The following is a 22,011-nucleotide window of genomic DNA, read 5'->3' as shown; positions in this document are numbered from 1 at the left end:
CAGCTTGCTTGCCGAAGAAGACTGCCTGGGCGCATGGGCACGTCCCCCATCCAAAGCATGTCGATTACATGAACATTGCTCTGAACACCTACATCGCTTTCCTGGGGTCCCTGCATGTGCAGGCCCCCGCCCTTCTCTGCGCACAACAACCACGGCACGCGAAACAATCCCCGCGTCGCCTTAAGCCCCCCGCAGACCTGTGCAGACCGTCTCAATGCAGTCCCTCAACATTAATGCTTCCCCCGTTACACGCACGTAAACCGCCCGTAAATTCCGCATTTCCAGATCGCGTGCGCTAACCTACTTGAGCAATCGGTTAACTCAGAATGAGGAGGCGAAGGTACCCTACCTGCCTGGCCTACGCCACGTTTGCATCGCTGCACGCGTTGGGGGTTGGCCTTATAACCCTGGGCTTAGGCTGTCGTCGCTGTGACTTGCTCCCTCCTTTTGAATGCGCCCGTACGCCTCAGCAACCCACACCAGTATCCACATTCCCGCAAGAAACCGAAACGCGTCCACCGAAGCAACAAGCATCCAAAGCATGCGTGGCCCTAAATAATCCATGTGTGCGACGGTGAGCCTGTGCGCCGCGCCCCGCCGGCACTGGGCCGCGGTTCGCGCACCCCACCAACTCTGTGCATGAGAGTCCACTCTTCCGAGAGCCTTGCGAAGCATTATTCACACAATCAATACTGGCCACCGCCACTTGCCAACAAATGACCCCACCCCTCGCAGCAAACCAAGCCTCGAGGACCTGTGCAGCCAGCAGCAATGCACATGCAGGGACCTGCAGGACCACCTATGAACGCAGCTTTGTGCCGCAGCAAAGGAAGTGGCCACCCCGAAAAGCATGCGCATGTGAAAAAACTACTCTCAACTACAAAGCGCTGCTACTGGTGGCACGCCGATGCCATGGCAGTAACAATGAGTGGCGCCCTACTATGAAGTGCCAAAAATAGTACAGTATCCTTTGCCCGGCCCGATTTTGCTCACATGTAAAAGCCATCGACGTACTACCAGTCCTGCCTATCTGTGAGGCGCTGTCTGTAGACAGGACAACTTAGGAAAGGTGCTGGAGGTGCCTCCTCAAAAAGCCTATCCCAGCGCGCTATGATCCCAGCGGCTACTGCTGACAAAAATAATTCTCCCAGAACAAGTACCGTGATCGCGCTGTTGTTTCAACCTACCCAAACCGGAACACCTGAAGGTAGCGAGTCAAGAATGTTCACCCACTTTCCTTGTCACCCATCGCCTACTCTCTGCCGACTATGGCCTACCCTCAACACGACGTCCGAGCCCTGAACGCCCAAAGCACGCAAGCGCACCTCCACGCCTGCAGCATGGCATCCCGTCAATCCATGTCCCACCATAACAAGCAAAGCCCCTGCCGCCGCCCTGCTCTGCGCGGCGCACACATTCTGCAACTCCGTCTCGCTCGTCACTGCTGCTGCTGTTCCCTCCCGTTGCTGCTGCTCGTGTGTGCTGCTACTGCCGCCGGGCCACCAGCACGCCCTTCATCAGGATCTCCACCTGCCGCTTGCTCACCCCCAGCAGGCCGCCCACGCCCTTGCCAGCCCGCGACACCACCATCTGCTGCTGCCAGTGCGGCAGCGCCTCGAACAGCACGCCCGTGCACTGCGCACACGACGGCCTGGAGATGATGCCGCCAGCGGCGGCGGCGCCTCCGCCCTCGGCGGGGCTCCTCTTGCCAAAGTGCACCTTGTTGTGTCGGCGGTTGAGCCGCTGCTGCTGCTGGCTGCTGCCGGCTGGTGCGTGGGCGCTGAAGCCGTCGGCCGGCGGCTCGGCCGCTGTGAGGGCAGCCAGTGACGCAGCCCGCTCAGGCGCTGCCAGCTGCTGCCGCTGCGTGTAGCCCGCAGCCGACGAAGCCAAGAGGGTGCCCACTGCAGCCCTACCCGCTGCGTCCGGGAGGCCAATGGCGCCGTCCGCAATCGCCGCCGCCAGTCCGCCCGCGACACCGCCTGCGCCTGCGCCTGCGCCTGCGCCGCTGCAGCTGCTGCTGTCCACCACCTCCGCCACCACCTCCAGGACGCCGCCCGGCCGCAGCAGCTGCTGCTCGTGGTGCGGGAGGTCGTGAGGCAGCTGGTGTTGCTGCTGCTGGTGCGACGTTGCAAGCTGGCGGCTGGCGGCGCGCGCCGCCTGCTGCTGCCTTCCCGGGCTCCGTGCGGAGGGCGACGAGGCGGCTGGGTGGCCGCCGCCAAGGTACGTGGCCCGCGCGGCAGTGCCGGCGGCAGGCGCAGCGGCAGCGCCACTGCTGGGCATGTGCACACGCAGCACGAGGCGGCCGTCGCCGTCCAGGTCCACCTCAGGCGGCGGCGGCGGCGGCGGCGGCGGCAGCGCCTGCTGGTGCTGCCGGCTGTGATGATGTTTATGGTGATGGTGGTGATGGTGGTGATGATGATGATGGTGGAGTGACTGCAGGCCCGCTGACAGCAGCTGTTCTTCCGCCGCAGTCGCAGCGGCCAGCGCCTGCGTGAACAGGTAGTCGGTCAGGCGCATGACGTCGCCAGCCGCGGAGAATGCCAGCACACTGGTGACGGAGGCGCCCCTGGGCCGGCCGCCAGCCAGCGCCCACTGCTCCGCAATCAGCTGCTGCCGCCGCTCCCGGGCCATCTGCATCGTCGGTGACATGCCGCCGACGCCATTGCCGGACGAGCCCGGCCAGCCGCCCAGCCCCACGCCGCCGCTGCCACCCGCGCTGACGCGGGTGAAGAGGCGCGAGACGCCAGAGCGAGCAACGCCCGCAGCGTTGCGGCCGACACCGCCACCGGCGCCGCCTGCAGCGGCGCCGCCAGCCGCCATGCCCAGCCCGTCCGGGCTTGTGCCGAACACGGCGTCACTGCCCAGCCGGCCACCCGCTGCGGTGGCGGCGACGTCAATTGCCTCGAGCTCATTCCTGGTCGTCTGCAGGTGCCGCAGGGCGGGCGACGTCGGGCTGGCGCCGCCGCCGCTGAAGCTGCTCTCCATGAACGGCACCAGCGGACAGTCCCTGCTGTGGTGACCGTCGTCACCGCTGCGTATGGCGGCGGCGGCGGCCGCCGGACTGGTGGCCCTATCGGCGCCGGCCCCGGTCTTGCCGCTGAAGCACCGCTGCGCGCTCGGCGAGCCGGCAGAGAAGCCGAGCGAGCGCTGTGAGAGCTGCTGAGCCAGCACCACGGCGCCGCCGACGTCGGGCGTATCCCAGACTGCCGTGGTCGCGCCGCTGGCTGCCTCCGCGCCGCTGCTGTCGCCGCCCTCGGCCCGGAGCATTGCAGCCGCAACCGGGGGCTGCAGCCGCCGGCGCACGCGGCCCAACACAGACGGCTGTTGCGGCGGCACCTGCTTCTGGGAGTCGGCGCGAAGCGGAAGCTGCTCCGACTGGGGCGCCCCATCTCCTGGCAGGCTGGTGCGCCGAAACAGCGGCAGCCGTCCAGAAACTGGCGACCCGCCTTGCAAGGGCGACGGCGGCGCCGGCCCGCCCTTCGTGGTGCGTGGGTTGGCATCGCTGCCGCCATTGTAGCTGCCGCTCCTGCAGCTGCTGGAGTAGGAGGCCGTCGCGAAGCCGCGCGCGCCCGCGGCACCGCCACAGCCATCATAGGTCGCGGCGGCAGCGACACTCGGGCTAGGCAGGCCGGCCGTGGCGCCTCCGCCAGCGTCGCTGCCGAAACGGCGACCGGCGGCGGCGGCCGCTGCCTGTAGAAGGCCGCTGCCGTACAGCCCGGCCGCCATGCGCGGGCTCTCGAGCGCCTGAGCCACGGGTCCGTACGCACCGCCGGCGGCCGTGCCCGCCGCGCCTTTGCCGCCGCCTGCTGTCCGCGCGCTGTGTGCGCTGCCGCCGCCCACGTCGGCCTGGTGCAGCTCCTCCAGGGACACGAAGGTGGGCAGGCGGCAGGCGGCGCGCACCGCCTGCTCGGTGACCAGCAGCTGCCCACTCAGCGCGGCCGCCGCCAGCGCCGCCGCGCGATCCGCTGCCCAGCCCTTGTACTGCAGCCGGCCGGAGGACCCCAGCAGCGTAGCCTGTGTGCGGGCGCATGCGCGTGTGCCACATGAGAGCGGTCACGTGTGTGTGTGTGTATGTGTGTGTGTGCATGTGTGTGTGTGTGTGTGTCAGCCAGATGCAAAAGGGGCCAGGGCTTCTGGCGGGTGCCTGTCCTGTGGTGATCAGACGCACGCCGGGCGACCTTCCGGAGCAAGGCAGGAATCTTCCTCCTCACCTGCAAGCTGCCCACGTCAATCGCGCCCTTGAGCCGCAAGCCCCGGAACACCGTCCGCGCCGCCTGCGAGTAGGCCTGCTGGCTCTGCCGCAGCAGCTGCTGTTGCTGCTGCTGCTGCGCAGGCAAGGCCGAGGCCGCACCTCCCACCGCTGGCATCGGAGCGGAGTGGAGCTGCACGTCCGGCGCTCTGTGCCAGAGCTCATTGGCGCCCGCAGCGCCCACGTCGCCGGCCCATGGCGGGCTCTTCTGCTGCGGCCTGAGGTTCACCACAGGCTCATCCAAGTCCTGCGGCATGATCTCTGCGTCGATGGCCGGCACCGCAATTTCGCTGCTGTTGCAGGGCGGGCGGCTGAGCATGTGGGCCGGTGGGGTGCCGGAGGAGTGCAGCCGCAGCTTCAGGTGGGATGCCATTCCGGATCGCGCAGCGCTGGTCGGCCTCAGGCCGTCGGGGTGTGGCGGGCTGCAGAAGCTGCCGCTGCCGCAGGCCGTGGACGAGGCGCCGGCTGCGAGCTGCGTTGTGTACGGGTAGGCTTTGCTTGATTGCCGGGCGTAGAGCTGCCCGGTGTCCGCCGCCCAGGACTCCACCTGCGGCATGTCCTCGGCAGCTGCGGCGTCCTCGGAGCACCCCGGCACAGGGCGCACGGCCACAGAAGCTGCGGCGGTGACGCTAGCGCTGCCGACGCGCGGCGGCGAAAACTTGCCGCCGTGATGCAGCAGGCTAAAGGTGTGGGCACCGTCGGGGTGCGGGCGCACCGGTGGCGGTGGCGCCCCTCCGCCCGCTGCCTCGCCAGAAGTATCGTCCACGGCAAGCGCTGCCGCCGACTTCACCGGTGTGAACTGCATGTCGAGCCCGGACACCGGATCCGCATCAGGCAAGGAGGTGGCCATGCCGGCCGCAGTCGCCACCACCAGGCTGCTGTGGCTGCTCCCCGCGACAGCGGCAGCCGCAGCAGCGGGTTCGACGCCGTCTGCAAACGGTGGCAGGCACAGCGAAGAGGGCTTAAGTAGCGTTTGGCATGCAAGCATGGCGAAACAGAAAGGATGAGTGCGTTGGCGCTCCAATCAAAAGCCTTGTTTCCTGGGCACACGCACACAGCTAGGTGAGCCAGTCGCACGGATGGCGCGTTGGCGTGTTCACAGCCCCCCCACACCTTCGTTTGCGTCCTGCAGGAGCAGCTGTTGCAGCAGCTGCACCTGCGCCTGCTGCTTCCGCTCCTCAATGGCCATCACCAGCACACTGCGGCGGCGGCGGCGGCGTGCCACCTTGAGCGGCCGGGTGCTGCTGGCGCCGCCACAGCTTGCAGCAGCGCTGCTGGCGACACTAGTAAAGCTGGAGCCGCTCGCGCCGGGGACGTGTGTCGGTGCACTGGATTTGGGCCCCCCGTCGGCATCGGCATCGGCCGCGGCGCCGCCGGAGCCATCTGCCGCCGAACTTGCGATGCGACCGTCCGCCATCGCCAGGCGCTGCTGGGCCGTGAGAACCACGCTGCTGCGGCGCGCCGTCCGGGTGCTGTACCTCCGCTGGCGGTTGCCGCTGTTAACAAATGCGGGTGCGCCGCCCTCTGTGCCGCCAGCCGCACTGCCGGCTGCGGTCGCGTGCACGGCAGCCTGCAGCGCCATGTCTGCAGCCGCTGCGGGGCTGCCTGTGGGCAGCGGCGCGGCCTGCATCATCGCGGCGGCTTCCGCCAGCGCGGTAGCAGGCGACCCCGCGGCGCCCTCCACGCTGGACGTGGTGGGCGCCGCCGCCGCACCCAGCACGAGGCTGCCGAAGGCGCGGCGGGAACCGGCGGGCGCTCCGCTGTGCGTGTGCTCGCGGTCGTTGGGCCCACCGTCGGGCACGGCAAGGCTGATGGAGTCCTGACTCATAAGCGCCACCTCGCCACCGTCAGCGTCTGCGACTGGGAGGTCGGTGGCTACGGGTGGCAAGTCCAGGCTCCTTTGGGAGTCGTGCTGCTGGTTGTGCCATTGGTCTTTGGCCATACGCGAGAGGGTCGTGGTGCGGCGAAGCGATGGAAGGGATGTGAGGTGGCCGGGCAGGAGCGGCGACCTGTTCGCCGGCTCCTGCGATGGTTGCACACCGGCGGCACTGCCGCCGCGGCCCCTTGCCACCACATTCAGCGCGCCGGTTGACATCTCCAATGCTGACTGGGATGCAGCGTCCGTCGCTGCAGATGACTCAGCAGCGCTGCCGCCTAGAGAGCCCAGGCCCTCAAGCGCAAGGGCAGCAGCGGTGGATTTGGCGACGGACGCGGACGCAGCCGTGTCCATGTCTGCCTCGGCGCCGCCGGCCACTTCCTCCGTGCCAAGGCGGTGCGCTGCAGCGAGGTACCGGCGCGATATGGACCGCGACCCCACCCTCTGCCAGCTCATGCTGCTGGCCACAGAGGCGGTGCTGCCGCCCGCGGCAACCGCTGCGGTTGCTGCGGCGGCCCGGAACGGGCTCCGTGCGTGCACCGGGCTGGTGCCGCCGCCGCGGGCGCCCGGTTGTAGGCCCCGGATGAAGTGCCAGACCAGGGAGGCCTGCGCACGATGAAGGGCACGCGGTGTATAAAGGTTTGTGAACCGGGACGTGTTGGTAAGGGTATGTTATGGAGGAGAGCGTCCAAAAGAAACAACCATGCGGGATCATGCGGCTTCGCGACACCTACTCGTCTGCCGAGTCCCGAGGTGACGCTGTCAGAGGGGGACGACCCAGCCAACACCTGAGCCGCTGCGGAGTCGGACAGATCCCCAGCGGCCGCCGTGGGCGCGGCCACGGCGGCTAGGTCACGGAGGTTTGTCGGCAGCAGTGCATTGGCACTGCCGCTGCCGCCTGTGGTCCCCCCGCCGCGCAGACGCCGCCGAGCGGCCGCCAGCAGCCTGCCACTGATGGCACGGGCACTGCCGCTACTGGGCACCCGGACACCGTTCGCGTCGCAACCAGCCGCTCCGCCAGCAAAAGCGAGCTGCTGCTGCGAGCCCGCACCGCCGCCTGGGCCATCGCGCAGCGCCTGTTGCTGCTCCTGCTCCGAAGCAAGAGACGCAACCGACGGCGCCTTGTGCAGTGTGTGTGCTGGCGCGGGCGGCAGCGGCACCAGCAGCACCTCCTCTCCCAGCTCGTGATCCAGCAGGGCCTCAGGCCACGCCAGCTGCAGCCCCGCAGCCAGGCACTCCAGCGCCCACGCCATCAGCACCGCCGCGTCCGCCGCCACACCAACCACCACCACACCCCCGGCGCGATGCGAGATCCCCGCGGCGCCGGCGCCGCCGCGGATCACGATGTCTGCGGTGCCACTCGGGTCCACCGCGCCGGCGCTCCCGCCACGCGCCATCCGAGCGCCCACACCGCCGGTGCCCGTGCCCGCGCCCCCAGGCCCTGCGCCTGCCCGGCCGCTCCCGACCTGCATGCAGCTCTCGTGCACCAACGTCACGCCCCGCACGCGCGCCGCCACGCGGCGGCAGCTGTCCGCCGCCAACGCCATCGAGGCGCCGTACACGCTGATGTCCCAGGCGGCCAGGACGGAGGCGCCCGAGCAGCGCAGCTCCGCAATTGCCATGTTGCTGCCCACGGGCGCGTTGGGCGTGCCAGGCGCCAGGCAGGGCCCCACACGGCTGATGTGCGGCGGCTCGAGGGCGACGCGCGCGCCCAGGAATGCGTGGCGCCCGGCCAGGCACACGGCCTGGTAGAGCGCGAGCTCCGCGGGCAGCAGCGCCGCCGCTGACAGCGCCGCGCCGCCGCTGCCACTGCCGCTGCCGCCGCTATTGGCTGCAGCCGTCGTGTACAGCAGCGAGCTGAAGCCAACCGTCGTGGAGTCGCCGGGCGTGATGTCACCCCCCTCGCACGACCGAGTGGCGGCAAGCACTGCCGGCGCCTGCTGTGTCAGCCCAAAAGGAGACGGGCGAGGCATTGAGGTCTCCGAATGCCCGGCCACAACCTCATCTTGGGTGGCACGTCTGGGTTGGGACTGCACCAGTTCGGCGGCCAGCGGCGATGGCAGCTGCGCCACAGCCGTGTAGCTGTTGGTGGAGTTGGGCATGATGACGGCAGGAGGTCCGCTCCGCGCACGAGCGGCGCGGGCCATGGCCACGTCCAGGATACTGCGGATGGAGCCTTTGCCGTAGCCCACGGCCTCCAGCAGGGCACTGCGGCTGTGTGGTGCCTGCGGCGGCGGCTGGTCGCTCGGGTTGCCATGCACCAGCGGGCTGGCGCCTGCTGAGTGGGTGGCAGCTCCGGCCCTAGCACTGATGCCGGCAGCAGCAGCCGCCTGGCTGCCGTGCATGAAGCCCGCTGCCGTGGAAGCCGCGGCGTTCCTGCTGGTGAGGTCCGACCTGCTGCCGGAGAGGCCGGAGCTAGGGCGGTGGTAGTACGAGTGGTTGGGCGGCGGCGGCGGCAGGTGCGAGTGGTCGTAGTGGCGCGACGGGTGCTGGTGCTGGGGACGGCGGTGATCCTGTTGGAGGTGCTGCAGCTGCTCAAGCGGCGTGGGCAGCCCGGGTAGCCGCGGCGTGCCGACCGGCATCGTGCCACTCGCCGCGCGGTTGAGCCTCGCCCAGTCGCTGCCGAGGGCTCTGGCCGCGCCGCCGCTGTCGCCCAGCAAGCCCGACATGCCACCAGAAGCCATCAAGGGCTGCTGGTCCTGGTCCTGCACGGCGCCCGTGGCCGTGCGCAGGCCCTCACTGAGGCTGTCCGAGGCCGCGACAGCGGAGGAAGGGGCCGAGGCCTCCTCCTCTGGGCTTGCAGTGGGCCGCGCGCCGGGCGGCGGCCGGTAGCTGGCATCCCGCGGCAGCCCAAAGTGGCCCAGGTACAGCCCTAGCGGCAGGCCGTCGGCTGCCGCCAGTGCGGTGCCGCCGCCGCTGCCGCCCACCAGGTGTCCGCCCGCCAGCAGCGCCCGCCAGGTTGGCTCGCTCAGAACCACGGAGCCGCCCGGGCCGGCGTTGGACACGGCACGAGCCACAGTCATGATCGGACCTGGGATCGGGGTGGGATTCCAGGCATGACTAACTTAGAAATTTAGGATACGGTACGGGATGCGGTGTGCGGAAGGGGAAGCGTCGTGAAACCGTGTGCTGCATGGTTGGAAGCGGCACGTGAGCCGTACGTGGCAGTATGATGATGAGTCATGGTGCGTAAGGTGATGGCAAGCAAGTCAGGGGCGGGACAGGCGCTTGGCAAAGGCCCTCACGCACCTCCGTACATGACACGGCTGGACGCCTTGTTGGTCCGCATCTCGATGCAGGCCGCGATGGTGGCGCCATGCAGCCGCCCGCCGGTGCCCAAGGCAGCCGCGCCGATGCAGTGCAGCCCCAGCCGCAGGCGCAGCCCGCAGTACACACGCACAGCCCCGGGCGTGCCCGCCTTGCACGGCTCGTACAGGGTGCGCACGTGCCCGCGGAAATCCACCGGCGCATCGTTGCCAGCAGCAGCGGTACCGATTGCCTTCCCCTCGGCCGCTGCACCTACCCCAGTCGCCTGCGCCGGCGCCCGCACCGTCCCCAGGCCCGCATCCATCTGCACAGCACGGCGCGGTGACCCCTGGCCGTGGCCGGGTTGGCCGAGGGCGGGCGGCCTGGAGTGCCCGTGCTCTCCTTCGTTTGAGCCTACGCTCCTGCTGCTGGTTGCGCTCGTCCCGCCGCTGTTGCTGCTCCCACTACTGCTACTGCTGCTTCCGCTGCTACTGCTTTCGCTGCTACTGCTCCCGCTGCTCCCACGCCTGCCGCGCCTGCCAGAAAACCGGCGGCCGTGGTCACCAGCGGCGTGCTTGGGACTGAGATCCGACCGCAGTTGACCGCAGCGGGTAGGTGATACATCCATTTGGTTCTGCGGAGGGTCGTCGTTGGTGGTGTTGATGGACAGCTGCGGCAGCATCCGCAGAAACGCCGCATCGTCCAGCTGCGGCGGCGACGTCCCAGCCGGGATCGCAGCCCAACCCGAGTCCGACCTCTCTCGCAGCTGCGGCTGCGCCGTGGGCGGCTGGCCCAAGCGCTGCCCGGAGCTCCACAGCCATGCCGGCGGGCGATACAACCCGCTGCTGCTGCTGCCGCCGACCGGGCTGCTGGCGCCTGCGAGTGAGGCGTCATCATCGTCCTCCGCAGGCGGCGCCGGCGATGCCGCCATGCTGCTGCCTGGCTGCGACTGCGAGTGCTGCATGGCGCTGGCCCGGCGCGTGCTGACGCGGCTGGTCCACACCGCCGGCGGCCCCATGCCGTCTCCCGGCTCGCAGGACCCTACCATCGTGGGCGCTGTGCTCCTGCCCGTGCGCCCGTACGTCCCGGTCGTGATGCGGTTGTACATGGCGGCGCTCACGTTGTTGGGGTAGCACGCCGCGTCCAGGGGTGCGGAGCTGGTCGCGAACGCCGGCGCCTCCACACCAGCCCCCAAGAGCCGCGGATCTCTAACGCCCGGCCGGCCGTCGGCAGCAGCCTGGACCGCGTGCGGCGGCGACTGGGGCCGGCTGAAGGCAGCCTTGGCCGCAGCTGCGCTCAGCATGGAGCCGAGTGACAGCGAAGGCTGCGGCCGGTGAGGCGGCTGCTGAGGCCGTGCCTCCGTGGTGTGAGGGCCGCTGGTCGCCACAGCAGGCGGGGCGGCGGCTTCGGCGTTGTGCCGGCTGTTGTGCAGCGCCAGGCCTGGCCCAAGCGGGCTGCGGGGCCGCTGCTGCTGGGCGCGCGCCCTCTCAGCTTGCTGCTGCTTATCCTGCTGTTCCTGCTGCTGCTGCTTATCCTGCTGTTCGTGCTGCTGCTGCTGCTGCGGTACAAGGCCGGCGCCAGTGATGGTTCCAGACCCACCACGTGCTATGGGCAGGGGCAGAGGCGCCGACATACATGGGTTCAGGGTGTCTGCTCCGCGGTGCGCCAGGCGGGCCTGCTCCGCAAGCTGCATCCTCAGATGCTGCTGCTGCTCCGGGTGCTCCGGGTGTTGCGACTGGGCCGGCACCTCTGTTGAGTGTGGCCGCTTGCTTGTCGTGGGGGGGTGCAGTGTGCGCACGTCAATGGCGACACCGCTGCCTGCCGCCAAAGGCGGGGCCTCCAGCGACCCGTACACGGGATTGCTGTAGGCGTGCTTCAGTGGACTGGCCAGGCGGCTGCCGGGGCCAGCGGCCCCATCGCACCGAGCAACCCTCGCGCTGCTGGCACTGGCCGGCAGCGGACCGCCGCCCGTAGCCCGGTGCGCAGCGACGGCGGCGCCCGACACCGAGAACGATGGCGACGCTTTGCTCCGCACCGCTCTCCGGGGGTTCAGAGGCGAGTGCTGCTGCTGCCCGCCCTCACGAGGTGCCTGCTGCTGTGCGTTCTGCTGGGCTGCATGCGCGACAGCAGTCGCCGCGGCTGCCGTGTCGGTCCAGGCTGCGGGCAGCCGCAAAGCCGGCACTCGTGGCAGCACCCACGCTTCTTGTCCGTGACAGTGCGCTAGCAGCTGCGACGGCCACGACAGCTCCAGCAACGCCGCCTGCGTTCAGGTAAAGGAGTTGTGTTGTCAACCACAGCTCCCTAGCAACTCAATGTAACGGCGCGTAGTTTCGGCGTTCAGGCCGTTACGGCAGGCAACAATCGCACAAGCCCACCTGCAGCTGCAGCGAGAAGTTCAATGCGGCCAGGGGGTTGGCGAAGGCCGTGATGAACGCGTCGCCTTCCGTTGCCGACTCGTAACTGCAGGCCGAGGCAACAGGGCAGGCAGGCCGTCATGTCACGCCAAGACTAGCGCCCCATGCTTGCATAACGTCACCGCCTCAAACACGACTTTCAATGTCAGGATGTGTGACGAGACCGCTGCGCGCCGACGGGCTTTGCAGCTAGCGGCGCGGCCGCAGCACGTGCACGCACCCCTGGTGCACCAGCAGCAGGTGCCTGACGGTGATGGCGTGCAGCCGCATGGCCGCGTCCATATCCATGGGCGACAGCTCCTCCCACAAGACCGTGGAGCCCTGTCGGACGTCATGATAAGGAGTCAGAAGGCGGAGGAACATGCACACCGTGTGTGTGTGTGGGCTTGACAGGACACACCAAGGAGCTGGAGTGGGGCCGCCTTGCATGGAGCGCGCCAACCCACATGGCGGCACACGCATGGCACCGAGCGCGTGAGCCTCAGGCACGACTGCTGCCCAGGCGCGTTGCGAGGATGCCGTACGTGCTATACCCCTCGATCTCTTGCGCCCGGCATCACAAGACACGCACCTCTATGTCGCTGAGAAGCAGTGTAAGTGACGGTGAGGGGAGTGGCGCCGTCACCGCGCCGCGGAAGACCAGCTTCGCGCTCCAGCCGCTGCGAATGCACCGCCCCGTGATGTCCACCACGAGCACACCCAGCAGCAGCAAGCCCGTGCCGGCGCCAATCGCAATCACAATGATGATCCAGTCCTGCGAGCCGGTGCTGGGAGCGGCGCTTGCAACCGGGGGTGGCGAGCCGTCTGTAGGGTCTCCGGGCGCCTGTGGGTCCACGGGGAAAACCAGCAAGGACTAAATTCGCGCGTGTCAGAGCAAAGCACCTCCCTCACACGAAGCTGATAAGGGGCCACGAAAAGGGCCTTGGGTTTGCTGGTACGCAAATGTCCAGCCATCGCGTCATGTGAGGACTTACCACCAGACGCTCAGGCTCCCTCGAGCGGCTCCACGTCCTCAGACTGCGTGCGTAGAACACCAGGTTCACAGCAGCGCTTGCGCCATTGGGCGCGAACGCATCCACCACCGCCGCCTGCGCACCCTTAAGCCACGGCCGCAGCAGCGCAGCAACCGCAGCCGCCGCCTGGGCGTCGCTCCTGTTTGCAGCAGCGGATACATTCATGGCAGCTGCCGTCGAACTGCTTCCCCCGATGCTCATGTTCGCGGCGGCGAGCGCGCGCACAGCCCCCGCCGCCATGAAACGTAGCTCCCGCAGGTAGCTGTCTGCCCCCGGCACCGACAGCGGCAGGGCCAGGTTGGGACTGTGCATGGACGCGCCGTAGGCCGCCAGGACGGCGGCTGCGTCCGCGGCGTCGTAGCCAGCAGCCGCCCACGGGCCCGGGTCTAGGTGCCCGTAGCGAAAGGGGTTCGCGCTGGAGCGGGTGTCCCGAACGTCAGCGGCCGCGCCCTCGCCGCGCAGCCGCGCCCGGAACAACGAGTACGCCAGCAGCTGCCGCGCCGCCGCGTCCTCCGCCGCGTCCTCCGCCGCGCCCTCCGCCGCGCCCGCGCTGCTGCTGGGGCTGCTGCTGGGGCTGCTGCTGGGGCTGGGGCTGGGGCTGCTGCTGGGGCTGGGGCTGGGGCTGCTGCTGGGGCTGCTGCTGGGGCTGCCTGTGTTGCTGATCATAGCCGCAACGTCAACGGACGTGAGCGGGGCCCGGTTCACGAGGGAGCTGTTGCCTTCCGGCATGGTCAGCGGCTGCGCGAAGGGGCAGATGGTGCGGTTGCACGCCACCAGCGTGTCGCTGCCTGCGTGCCACACGCGCGGGCTGCCCGGGAGCGGCGCTGCGCCCAGGTGCCCGTACAGGGGTGACGTGGCGCCGCTGCCGCCCCAGCTGGCGGCCTCGGCAGTAGCCGAGGCTGCGACTGCCTTCAAGAGCGACAGCCCCGGCGCAATGATGAACCCACATGCGCCACGCAGCGCCAGCGCCGTGTGGCCTGTGTAGCCGCCGGGTGGAGCCCGGCTGCCGTTCACGGACGCAGTGGCTGCGATGGGCGGCTGCAGCCCTGAATGCCGCCGCCCGCCCAGCCATGCTGATGGCAGCGGCGGCGGCTGCAGTACCTCCGCCGCAACGGCGGAGGAGACATTCGATCCGGCCGTGAGATTGCTGCCGGTGGTCATTCCGCCAGGCGGCGGGCCGTACCGCCGTAGCGCCTCCGTGATGCGCAGCGCTTCCCGCATAGCGGCGCTATCAATCCAGGGCTGCAGCAGCGCCGAACCATCATCGCCGAGGTCGTAGTCGAATCCGGATACCAGGCTCCGTTGCTGCAGGTCTGCCAGCCCCTGCTGCTTGAACCAGAACCCCTGGCGCGGCCCTGCTGCCTGGCTGAGGCTGGCCCACACGCTTATCAGGATGGGCAGTAGGTCGGGCGCAGTAGTTGCTGAGAGGAATGGAGGTGGTGATGACACGATGCACAGCCCGTAACTGGGCTTACCATCGCCCGCCAGGTCCTGCAAATAAATGTTGCGGTGTGGAGGATTAAAGGGCCATGTTAAACAAAAGCGGGCTGCGGAGCCACACAGTGAACCCAAAACAAGTCCACCCAGGCTTCCAATCCTGCGATTCGATAGCGAAGACGACCAGTCGTTACGCACCTTGCCATGAAGCCGAGCTGCTGCCGCCAGCAGCTGGTCCCACGTCTCCGGCACCTGCTAGGCGGCGTGATGGAGCAATGTTAGCGGGCCGGGCTAGTGCACGGGGTTGACGATGCGCTGGTGTCGCACAAAATGCCCCGTGCATGTTTACCACAAGCCGCACCTGGGTCACTACGCGCCGGTCGAAGTACAGCAGCGGCACCGACACTTGCAAGGGCAGCGCCGCAGCTGAGCCGCCCATCCGGTACAGGCTGTACTCGAAGCCGGGCAACAGCCCCCCTCCGCCAGAGGGGCCGCCGCCCCACTGCACGGCGCGGTCTCGGCGGACCAGAGCCGTAAGGTCCAGGGGCGGCACCGGCAGACTCCCACCGGAGTTGTGGCGCGCTGCCATCGCCGCTCCTACCTCCACGCCTGAAACAATCCACGCGTCCGCCCATACGCCGAGGTCCGACTGCTGCTGCAGGCTCCGCCATCGCTGGTCTGACGTCCAAGCCGCTTCGTGCGCTTGGCGAAGCAACCGGCGAGTTGTTGATGTCGAGTTATCTGGTGGATCGAAAGGTAGAGGCGGTGACGAAGGGGAAATAAGCAGGGCAAGACCAAATGCGTTGACCGAATGGCTCGAGAGTTCGTTGTTAGCTCTCAGGTATCCTCCACATCCCTCCCCTAGCCTACCCAACATTCTCATGCCAACTGCCCACGGCTCACCTGTCGAGAATCTGCCGCTACCAAAGGCGCTACCAGCCGGTGCATCGCTCACCACGGGCCCAGGGTCGTATGCCTCAGCCTATGGCAACAGCGCAGCCGGGCAGGCTTTGGTCAGCCTGGTGGTGGCGTGTGCTGCACTTGGCTGCACGCTTGGTCCGGTCCTCTGGCCCCAACCACTTCCCGTACCACATTGCAAACAGGTTGTGTACCGTGCTCACGCACAGCGCTTACCGTGTTGTATACCAGGTAGATGGGGACCGATGGAAACGCGCTGCCATCGGCCAGCAAGACCTGAACGACCGAACCAGCCGATGCCGCCGCAAAGCTGCCGCCGCCGCTGCTGTTGCCATCGATCACACTGCCAACGCTCACAAGAGTGCTCGGAACCGTGACTGCTGCCCCCAGCAAGTACCGCTGCGCCCATTCCGCTGGCGCGCCTGAGCTGGTGAGCACACGCAGGGCTCGCCTTGCTGCCAGAGGGCCCAGCACTGCACCGCCGCTGCTGTTCACCGCTGCAGCGCTCGTGCTGCAGTCCGAAGACCACACCGCGATGGCAGCATCAATCCAGCCCTGCTGCGTGCCGTTGCACGCAGGCTGTTTGGAAAGTGCTGCGTGCGCCATGCACTGGTACCAATCATGCCCTGCATCACTCAATGCTGGTGTTGATATGGCAGCCAGCAGCAGCGCGAAGAGCGGTGCGCAGCGGCCGTGCCATGGGCGGATGCTGCCCATCCAGCAGTGGTGTTACACAGGCTGAAAGCTCTGCATACTATTTACGCCTCAAAAGAAGCTACTTGGCGCTGCTGAGCTCGTAGCGAGGGCCCTCGCAGCGCGGCGTGAACGCAGCCTTTGAGCAGCCGCATGGACGCGCCGCGCGACAGCCACTGAAGCAACGGAAGGTAGCTTGACAGCCTTGCGTTACCTCCAAGCTTCCTTCGCAGCCGCCGTCAAGACTACTCTTTCGTGCAGCCACAATGCCGAAGTGATGTGAGTTCACTTTCATACGTGTTGAATGTCCGTGTTTAGTGTAGCATATGTGTTGCGGGCTATGTCAGGTAAAACAGTACTCCTAGCCCTGGAAGCGAGTGAGCATATTGACGGAACTCGTTCATGGAAAGCTCGGCACAAGTGTACTGGTTCAAATTGTATGCTATCTTGTTGAAACTGTGACTAGCAAAGCAGGCTAGCAGGAAGACGCGTCGTAATCGTCGGAATCATGTTGATGCTTTCTGCATGTGTTCACAACGAGCGCATGCCTTGCGGTGCCCGTGCACATGATAATGAGTACCTGCTATCAAGAATCACCCGCTGCGGCTTATTTTAGGCCGTGGCCTGCCCCGCAAAACCGGCCAAAACCCGACCCCGAGAACGCTCGATGATCTTTTTCCCGTGCGTCCAAATGACCCCAGGCTTGTCCGGGGCATCTGATGCTACTTAACTAGACCTTTTGATGATGTGCTGTGGGCCCAGTCGTCCATTTTCCCTTAGGAAAGAGATGAAACCACTGCAAGTCTTCAACCCAGGGGCACGCCTCGTTCACACGATCAAGCCTGTGCTGTATTGTACTTCCAGTCCACAAAACGGCCCCCCTGAGACAGGCTCTGCGTGTTTGATGCTATGTGTCCGAGCATGTAGCGGGCTGCATGGTTCGGCAATGGAAAGCATGGCTCAGCGCTGAAACAGCTGGTCACCGGTTCATCTCCCCAAGCAGAACACCCGCACAGATTTGTAGCTTGGCCGGGCCGGCAGGCCTACGAGCGCGTGGGCACATTCACGAGCACAACCGTACAAGAAGCACCAGCACGGCAGCACAGATCTTTTCCGCAGCACCTCGCAGCTTGGCCCGGCCTCAATCAGCTGATGGCAATGGTGCATATCTCCCTCGCATCCATGACTCCCAAGCGCACTCTCTTTCGGATAGCTCTCCAACTCTGCTCTACCATTAGCAGCGGTCATCACCATGATTGCAGTCGCAACGTATAGCCCCGCGCGCCCTGCCGCTTCCTTGCTAAATCCATATAATCCCACAAAATTGCCCTTAGCCTGTCCGCCAACGCGACACATGTAGGCATCTTCGGTCACCATGGCAGCAACCGCCGATTTAACGCGGGGGCGGCGGCGGAGGCGGCGGCCGCATCGCTGCCATCTGCTCCACCTGCGGCGCAAAGCCTTGCAACGGCGGCGGCGGCGGTGGTGGGTGCTGCTGCTGCTGCATCTGGGCGCCGAAATCGCCACTGCCGTGCGCCTGCGGCCCGGGCCCGGGACCCGGCGCCAAGCCTGGGCCCATGCCACCGCCGTTGCCGCCGCCTGTCGGCACTTGGCCTGGCCCCGCAGGGGGCGGCGGCGGGCCCATGTCCATGCCGCCCAGCCCGCCGTTCGGCAACTCAATTCGCATTCCCGGAGGCGGCGGCGGTGGCGGCGGCGGCATCAAGCCCCCCGGCCCGCCGCCGCCAGGCCCCATAGGCCCTGGCCCCATGGGCCCCGACTGCCCCTGCGGCGCGCCGCCGCGGCCGCCGCCGCTCAGCTGAAGACCGCCTGGCGGCGGCATAAAGGGGGGCGGCGGGCCAATGGGTCCACCAGGGCCGCCTGGCCCCATGCCCCCGGGCGGCCTGCAAGGAAAGCAGCGAGCGATGCGCTCTGTTACTTGAACAAGTGACTACAGGGTAGAGAGGGGAGTAATAAACCCAGTCATGCCGTGTAACACAAGCCATAACCCCGGGCCCTAGCAGGTCTCTCACCTCATGTGCGCATCTGGGTCTTGCTGTTGCTGCTGCGGATGCTGCTGGCCCTGCCCCGGTCCAGGGGGCCCTTGCATGCCCATGGGACCTGGGCCTGCCGTATGCTGCTGCTGGTGTTGCTGCTGTTGCTGGTGGTGCTGTTGTTGTTGCTGCTGTTGCTGTTGCTGGTAATGCTGCACATGCTGATGCTGTGGTGGCTGCAACGGCGGCGGCGGTGGCCCCTGAGGCCCTGGTCCCCCGCCACCCGCAGTTGCCCACGGTGGTGGCGGCGGCATCGCGCCGCCCCCGCTGCCCATATGCGGCGGCTGCTGCTGCTGCTGGTGTTGCTGCTGGTGCTGCTGCTGGTGCTGGTGCTGGTGCTGCTGCTGGTGCTGCTGGTGCTGCTGGTGCTGCTGGTGCTGCTGGTGCTGCTGGTGCTGCTGCTGGTGCATCATCCCCTGTTGCGGCGGTGGCGCAAAGCCTTGAGGCCCTGGGTGTGGTCCTTGCTGCACCTGCATGTGCTGCGGAGGCTGCAGCTGTTGCGGGCCGCTGCCGGCGCTCTCCATCCCCGGTGGCGCCGGCTGGCGTGGTGGCGGCGGCGGTGGCGGCCCCATGCCCATCATTGGCGGCCGCGCACCCATGGCACCGTACGGCGGCGGGGGGCCCTGCATGGGCCCCGCGGCTGGCCCGGACTGGGCTTGCCCAGTCATCCACGGCGGCGGTGGCCCCGGGGGAGGCACGGGCGGGGCCATCATGGGCGGTCGCGGCGGCGGCTGTCCAAAGTTGGGAGGGGGAAATTGCGGCGGCGGCATGCCGGGTGGCGGCATCATCCCGTACGGTGGCGGCTGGAGGTGCGGCGGCATTCCTGGCGGCGGCGCCCCCGGGTACGGCGGCGGCTGGTGTTGCGGCGGGTACCCAGGAAAAGCAGGAAAGGCTCCGGGCTGCTGCTGCGGCGGCGGCTGTTGCTGCTGTTGTTGCGGTTGCTGCTGGTGCTGCGGGTGTTGCTGTTGCGGCGCCGGCTGGTGTTGCTGCGGCTGCTTCCATGGTGCCTGCGGTGGGCGCGGTCCGGACTTGTAGGTCAGCGTGGAAGGCGTGGCGCGCAATGGGTCAGGCTTGCTCCCAAAGCAGGCGGACTGTCCTATCCATGTGACACCAATCACAATGCCTCCACCCTGCAGCACTGCACCACTCATGGCGTCGCCGCACGCCAACATACGGTACACCCACCATGTGCGCGGGCGGCGGGCCTCCAGCCGGCGGCGGGGGCGGGGGCGGCGGCGGCGGCGCGTCCGCGTCGTCCTCCTCATCGATCCCGATCTCATACTCCTTCTCCTCCTCCTCGCCCTTGGCGCCCTTGCCTCCTGCCTCCTGCCCCTGCCCCACCTGCCTGCCCCTGTCCGCCGCCCGGCTGGCCGCCATGAACTCTTCAACCATGGACTCCAGAAAGCCCGCGTCAGACGAGCCGGAGCCGCCTGTGGAGGAGGTAGAGAAAGACGGGAAGCGAGGCGCCGGAAGCGGCCGACGGCACACGTGACGTGACGGCGATGAGGCTTTATGGCGTGAGCAGGATCAAGGGCGTGGACGCGGCGTCATGCAGCAGGAGGAGGGAAGCTGAGCGCCAGGGAACCTGGCAGCGCTAGGCGCAGTGCCCTAACACACAGGCCCAACACGTCCCACAAGCGTCCCGCCCATCCCCGGCCGACGGGCAGCCACGCACGCACCCTTGGCTGCTGCGGCAGCTGCGATGAGGGCCGCCTTGGAAGCCTCCTCCTCCGCCGCCTTGGCCGCCACTGCCGCCTGCGTCTTGGTGGCGGGGTTGAACACCGCCCGCCGCGCCGGCAGCAGCCCCTTGTTCTTCCGGATCAGCATGAAGCCCTTCTTCTTGTCCTCGCCCTCCTCGCCGCCACCAGCCTCGCCAACCGCACCCGCGCCGCTGTCTGCGGGTGCCGCTGACGCCGCTGCCGCGGCGGCCGCCGCCTCCTGCGCGAGTACCGCGGCGGCGATGGCTGCCTGGGCCACCGGCTGTCCCGCCGCCGCCGCCGCCGCGGTGGCCTTGGCCACGGTCAGCCGCTGCGCCGCCGCCGCGTCCAGCGCCGCCGCCTGCACCGGCCCCGCATCGAACAGCGCATGCACCGTCACCGGCTGCGCCGCCGCCTCGGTCTGCCGCCGCCGCAGCTCCTCCTGCAGCCGCCGCTGCCGCTCCTTGCGCTGCGCCTCCTTGGTCTTGCTGGTGAGCGGCAGCTCGCCCGGCACCAGCCCCAGCGGCAGGCCCAGTGCCGCGCCCACGCCCACGCCCACCCCGGCAGCCGCGCCAACGCCAAGCGCGCCAGCGGCGCCGGCTGCGCGGCTGCGATTGATGGCCTCCTGCCTCAGCAGCTCGATCTGCTGCTGCAGCTCCGTGTTGGACAGGCTGCTGAGATCCACCACATCCAGATTTACGGCGGCAGAAGCAGAAGCAGAGGCGGAGGCGAGGCTGATGGGCGCAGTCGGCGGCGCCTGCGCGGGCTTGGACCAGCGGTTACGCTTGGCTGCGCCCGCCGCGGCGGCCGCGGCGGCGGCCTCCACCTCGGCCAGTGCCGCGGCCTCTGCCGCGGCAATGGCGGCAGCGTCACCGCCTGCCGCTGCCGCCGCGGCCGCAGCGGCTGCAGCAGCAGACGCTGCCGCTGCCGCTGCATCCCCGTTCGGCACCGTGCCCGCCTCATCGGCCGCGTGGTGCGCCTCCCCAGCTGCTGCCTGCTCAGCGCCTGCGGCCGCGTCGCCCTCTTGCCCACCCGCAGCCTCCGCTGTTGCGGGCTCGGCTTCCGGCTGTGGAGGTGGCGGCGGCGGCGGCGGCGGCGGCTTCGCCGGCGGCGCTATCAGCCAGTTGCCCACCCTGATCGGCTTCTCCTCAGGCTCCGGCGCAGGCTTCGGCTGCAACGCAGGCTCCTCCTTTACTGGCTCGGCAACAGCCACCTCCGCAGCCGCACCCTCCACCGTTGACGCGTCCCCGCCAGCCCCCTGAGCCGCCGCCTCCGCCATGTCCACGTCGCCAGACTTGCCGGCGCCCTCGTCCCCTGCGCCCTTGGGGCTGGCGTCCCGGCTGCTGCGCTTATCGCCGCCGCTTCTCCGCTTCTTGCTGTCGGGGCTGCGGCCGCCGCGGCCCCGGCTGCGGTCCCGCTCCCGCCCCTTGTCCCGCTCCTTGTCCCGCTCACGGTGCTTTCCGCTGCCGTCGCGGCCGCGGGTCTTGCTGCGGCTGCGACTGCGGCGCTTGGCGGCGGCGCGGTCGGACTCGTGCTGCCGGCCCCTGTCCCGCTCCCGATCACGATCACAATCCTTTTCGCGGTCCCGCTCCCGGCTACGCGGCCGTGCCTCCTTCTCACGAACAGACTCCCGCTCACGCTCACGCTTACGTTCGCGCTCGCGGTCTCGCTCGGGGTCTCGGCCTGGGCTGCGGCTGGTGCTGCGGCTGCTGCGCTTGCGGTCCTTGTCCCGCTCCCGCTCCTTGCCACGCTCCTTCTCCCGACCCCGGTCTTTCTCACGCTCGCGCTCCCGGTCGCGCTCCCGGTCGCGATCGTGCTCCCGGCTCCGGCGCGGGCTGCGGCTCCTGCTGCCGCCGTGCCGGCCCAACTCGCCGCTGCGTTCATTCGCATCTGCCGGGCTGCGGTGGCGCCGGTGCCTCCTGCCCCCGTCGTCCCCGCCTTCACGTCTGTGATGCTCCTTGTCCCCTCCCACCTCCCCGCCGTTGGCCGCCGCTGCGCCGGCGTCGTTCCCGCCAGCAGTCTGGTCCACGCCAACCTCTCCCTCCTCCACGCCATCGCCCTTGCTCTTCCGCTCCTTTCTGGATTTCTTTTCTTTCTTCTCCTTCTTTTCCTTCTTCTCCTTAGACTTCTTGTCCTTCTTCACGCTGGCGTCCTTGTCGGGAGCAAGGTCCTCTGCAGAGACAGGGTCCACTATCTCTGCGTCCTGCTCGGCAGCATGCCCTGACTCCATGATCTCTGGATGATACCGATTCAGCAGGAGCTCAAGTGTGCGCTGACAACATTTGCATCTCGGTTTGCCTCCTTAGCCCGCCTTCAGCGGAAAGTAACGATTATCTAAACGGCATGCCAGATCAAGCGCAGCTCATGCATGGTTTTGCCGGGAAAGCTGTGAAGAAAATTGACATGAGTTCGCATGG

The 22,011-nt window shown here is 68.2% G+C and overlaps 2 protein-coding genes across 2 annotated transcripts; both read right to left on the bottom strand.

Moving 5' to 3' along the window:
- Positions 1-52: 52 nt before the first annotated feature.
- Positions 53-16,357, bottom strand: CHLRE_03g192450v5 (uncharacterized protein). The gene is made up of 13 exons (XM_043061199.1): positions 15,370-16,357; positions 15,139-15,217; positions 14,597-14,976; positions 14,434-14,487; positions 12,760-14,289; positions 12,357-12,608; positions 12,006-12,106; positions 11,747-11,831; positions 9,375-11,631; positions 6,860-9,156; positions 5,363-6,731; positions 4,212-5,179; positions 53-4,014 (listed from the first exon to the last, which is right to left on the bottom strand). Exons 1-13 carry the CDS (start codon positions 15,868-15,870, stop codon positions 1,486-1,488), a joined length of 12,402 nt encoding a protein of 4,133 aa, XP_042926328.1. The 5' UTR covers positions 15,871-16,357; the 3' UTR covers positions 53-1,485.
- A 258-nt stretch (positions 16,358-16,615) lies between these two features.
- On the bottom strand, positions 16,616-21,997 carry CHLRE_03g192400v5 (uncharacterized protein). Its single transcript, XM_043061198.1, has 4 exons — positions 19,577-21,997; positions 19,083-19,327; positions 17,877-18,904; positions 16,616-17,747 (listed from the first exon to the last, which is right to left on the bottom strand). The coding sequence occupies exons 1-4, from the start codon at positions 21,822-21,824 to the stop codon at positions 17,240-17,242; spliced, it is 4,029 nt and encodes a 1,342-aa protein (XP_042926327.1). The 5' UTR covers positions 21,825-21,997; the 3' UTR covers positions 16,616-17,239.
- Between the last annotated feature and the right edge of the window lie 14 nt (positions 21,998-22,011).

This window comes from Chlamydomonas reinhardtii, chromosome 3, assembly GCF_000002595.2.
Source record: "Chlamydomonas reinhardtii strain CC-503 cw92 mt+ chromosome 3, whole genome shotgun sequence".
NCBI classification, from domain to species: Eukaryota; Viridiplantae; Chlorophyta; class Chlorophyceae; order Chlamydomonadales; family Chlamydomonadaceae; genus Chlamydomonas; species Chlamydomonas reinhardtii.
This window is presented reverse-complemented; position numbering and strand designations above follow the sequence as displayed.

Bases quoted from the DNA above. Each gene is read 5' to 3' on its own strand.
- CHLRE_03g192450v5 (XM_043061199.1), bottom strand. From the start codon at position 15,870: ATGGGCAGCATCCGCCCATGGCACGGCCGCTGCGCACCGCTCTTCGCG. The intron at 11,632-11,746 runs GTGGGCTTGTGC...ACCTGAACGCAG, and splicing joins ACTTCTCGCTGCAGCTGCAG to GCGGCGTTGCTGGAGCTGTC. The intron at 9,157-9,374 runs GTGCGTGAGGGC...CCCCGATCCCAG, and splicing joins CAGCCGTGTCATGTACGGAG to GTCCGATCATGACTGTGGCT.
- CHLRE_03g192400v5 (XM_043061198.1), bottom strand. From the start codon at position 21,824: ATGGAGTCAGGGCATGCTGCCGAGCAGGACGCAGAGATAGTGGACCCT. The intron at 18,905-19,082 runs GTGGGTGTACCG...CGCCCACCGCAG, and splicing joins GCCCGCCGCCCGCGCACATG to GCACCATGGAAGCAGCCGCA. The intron at 17,748-17,876 runs GTGAGAGACCTG...CTTTCCTTGCAG, and splicing joins GACCCAGATGCGCACATGAG to GCCGCCCGGGGGCATGGGGC.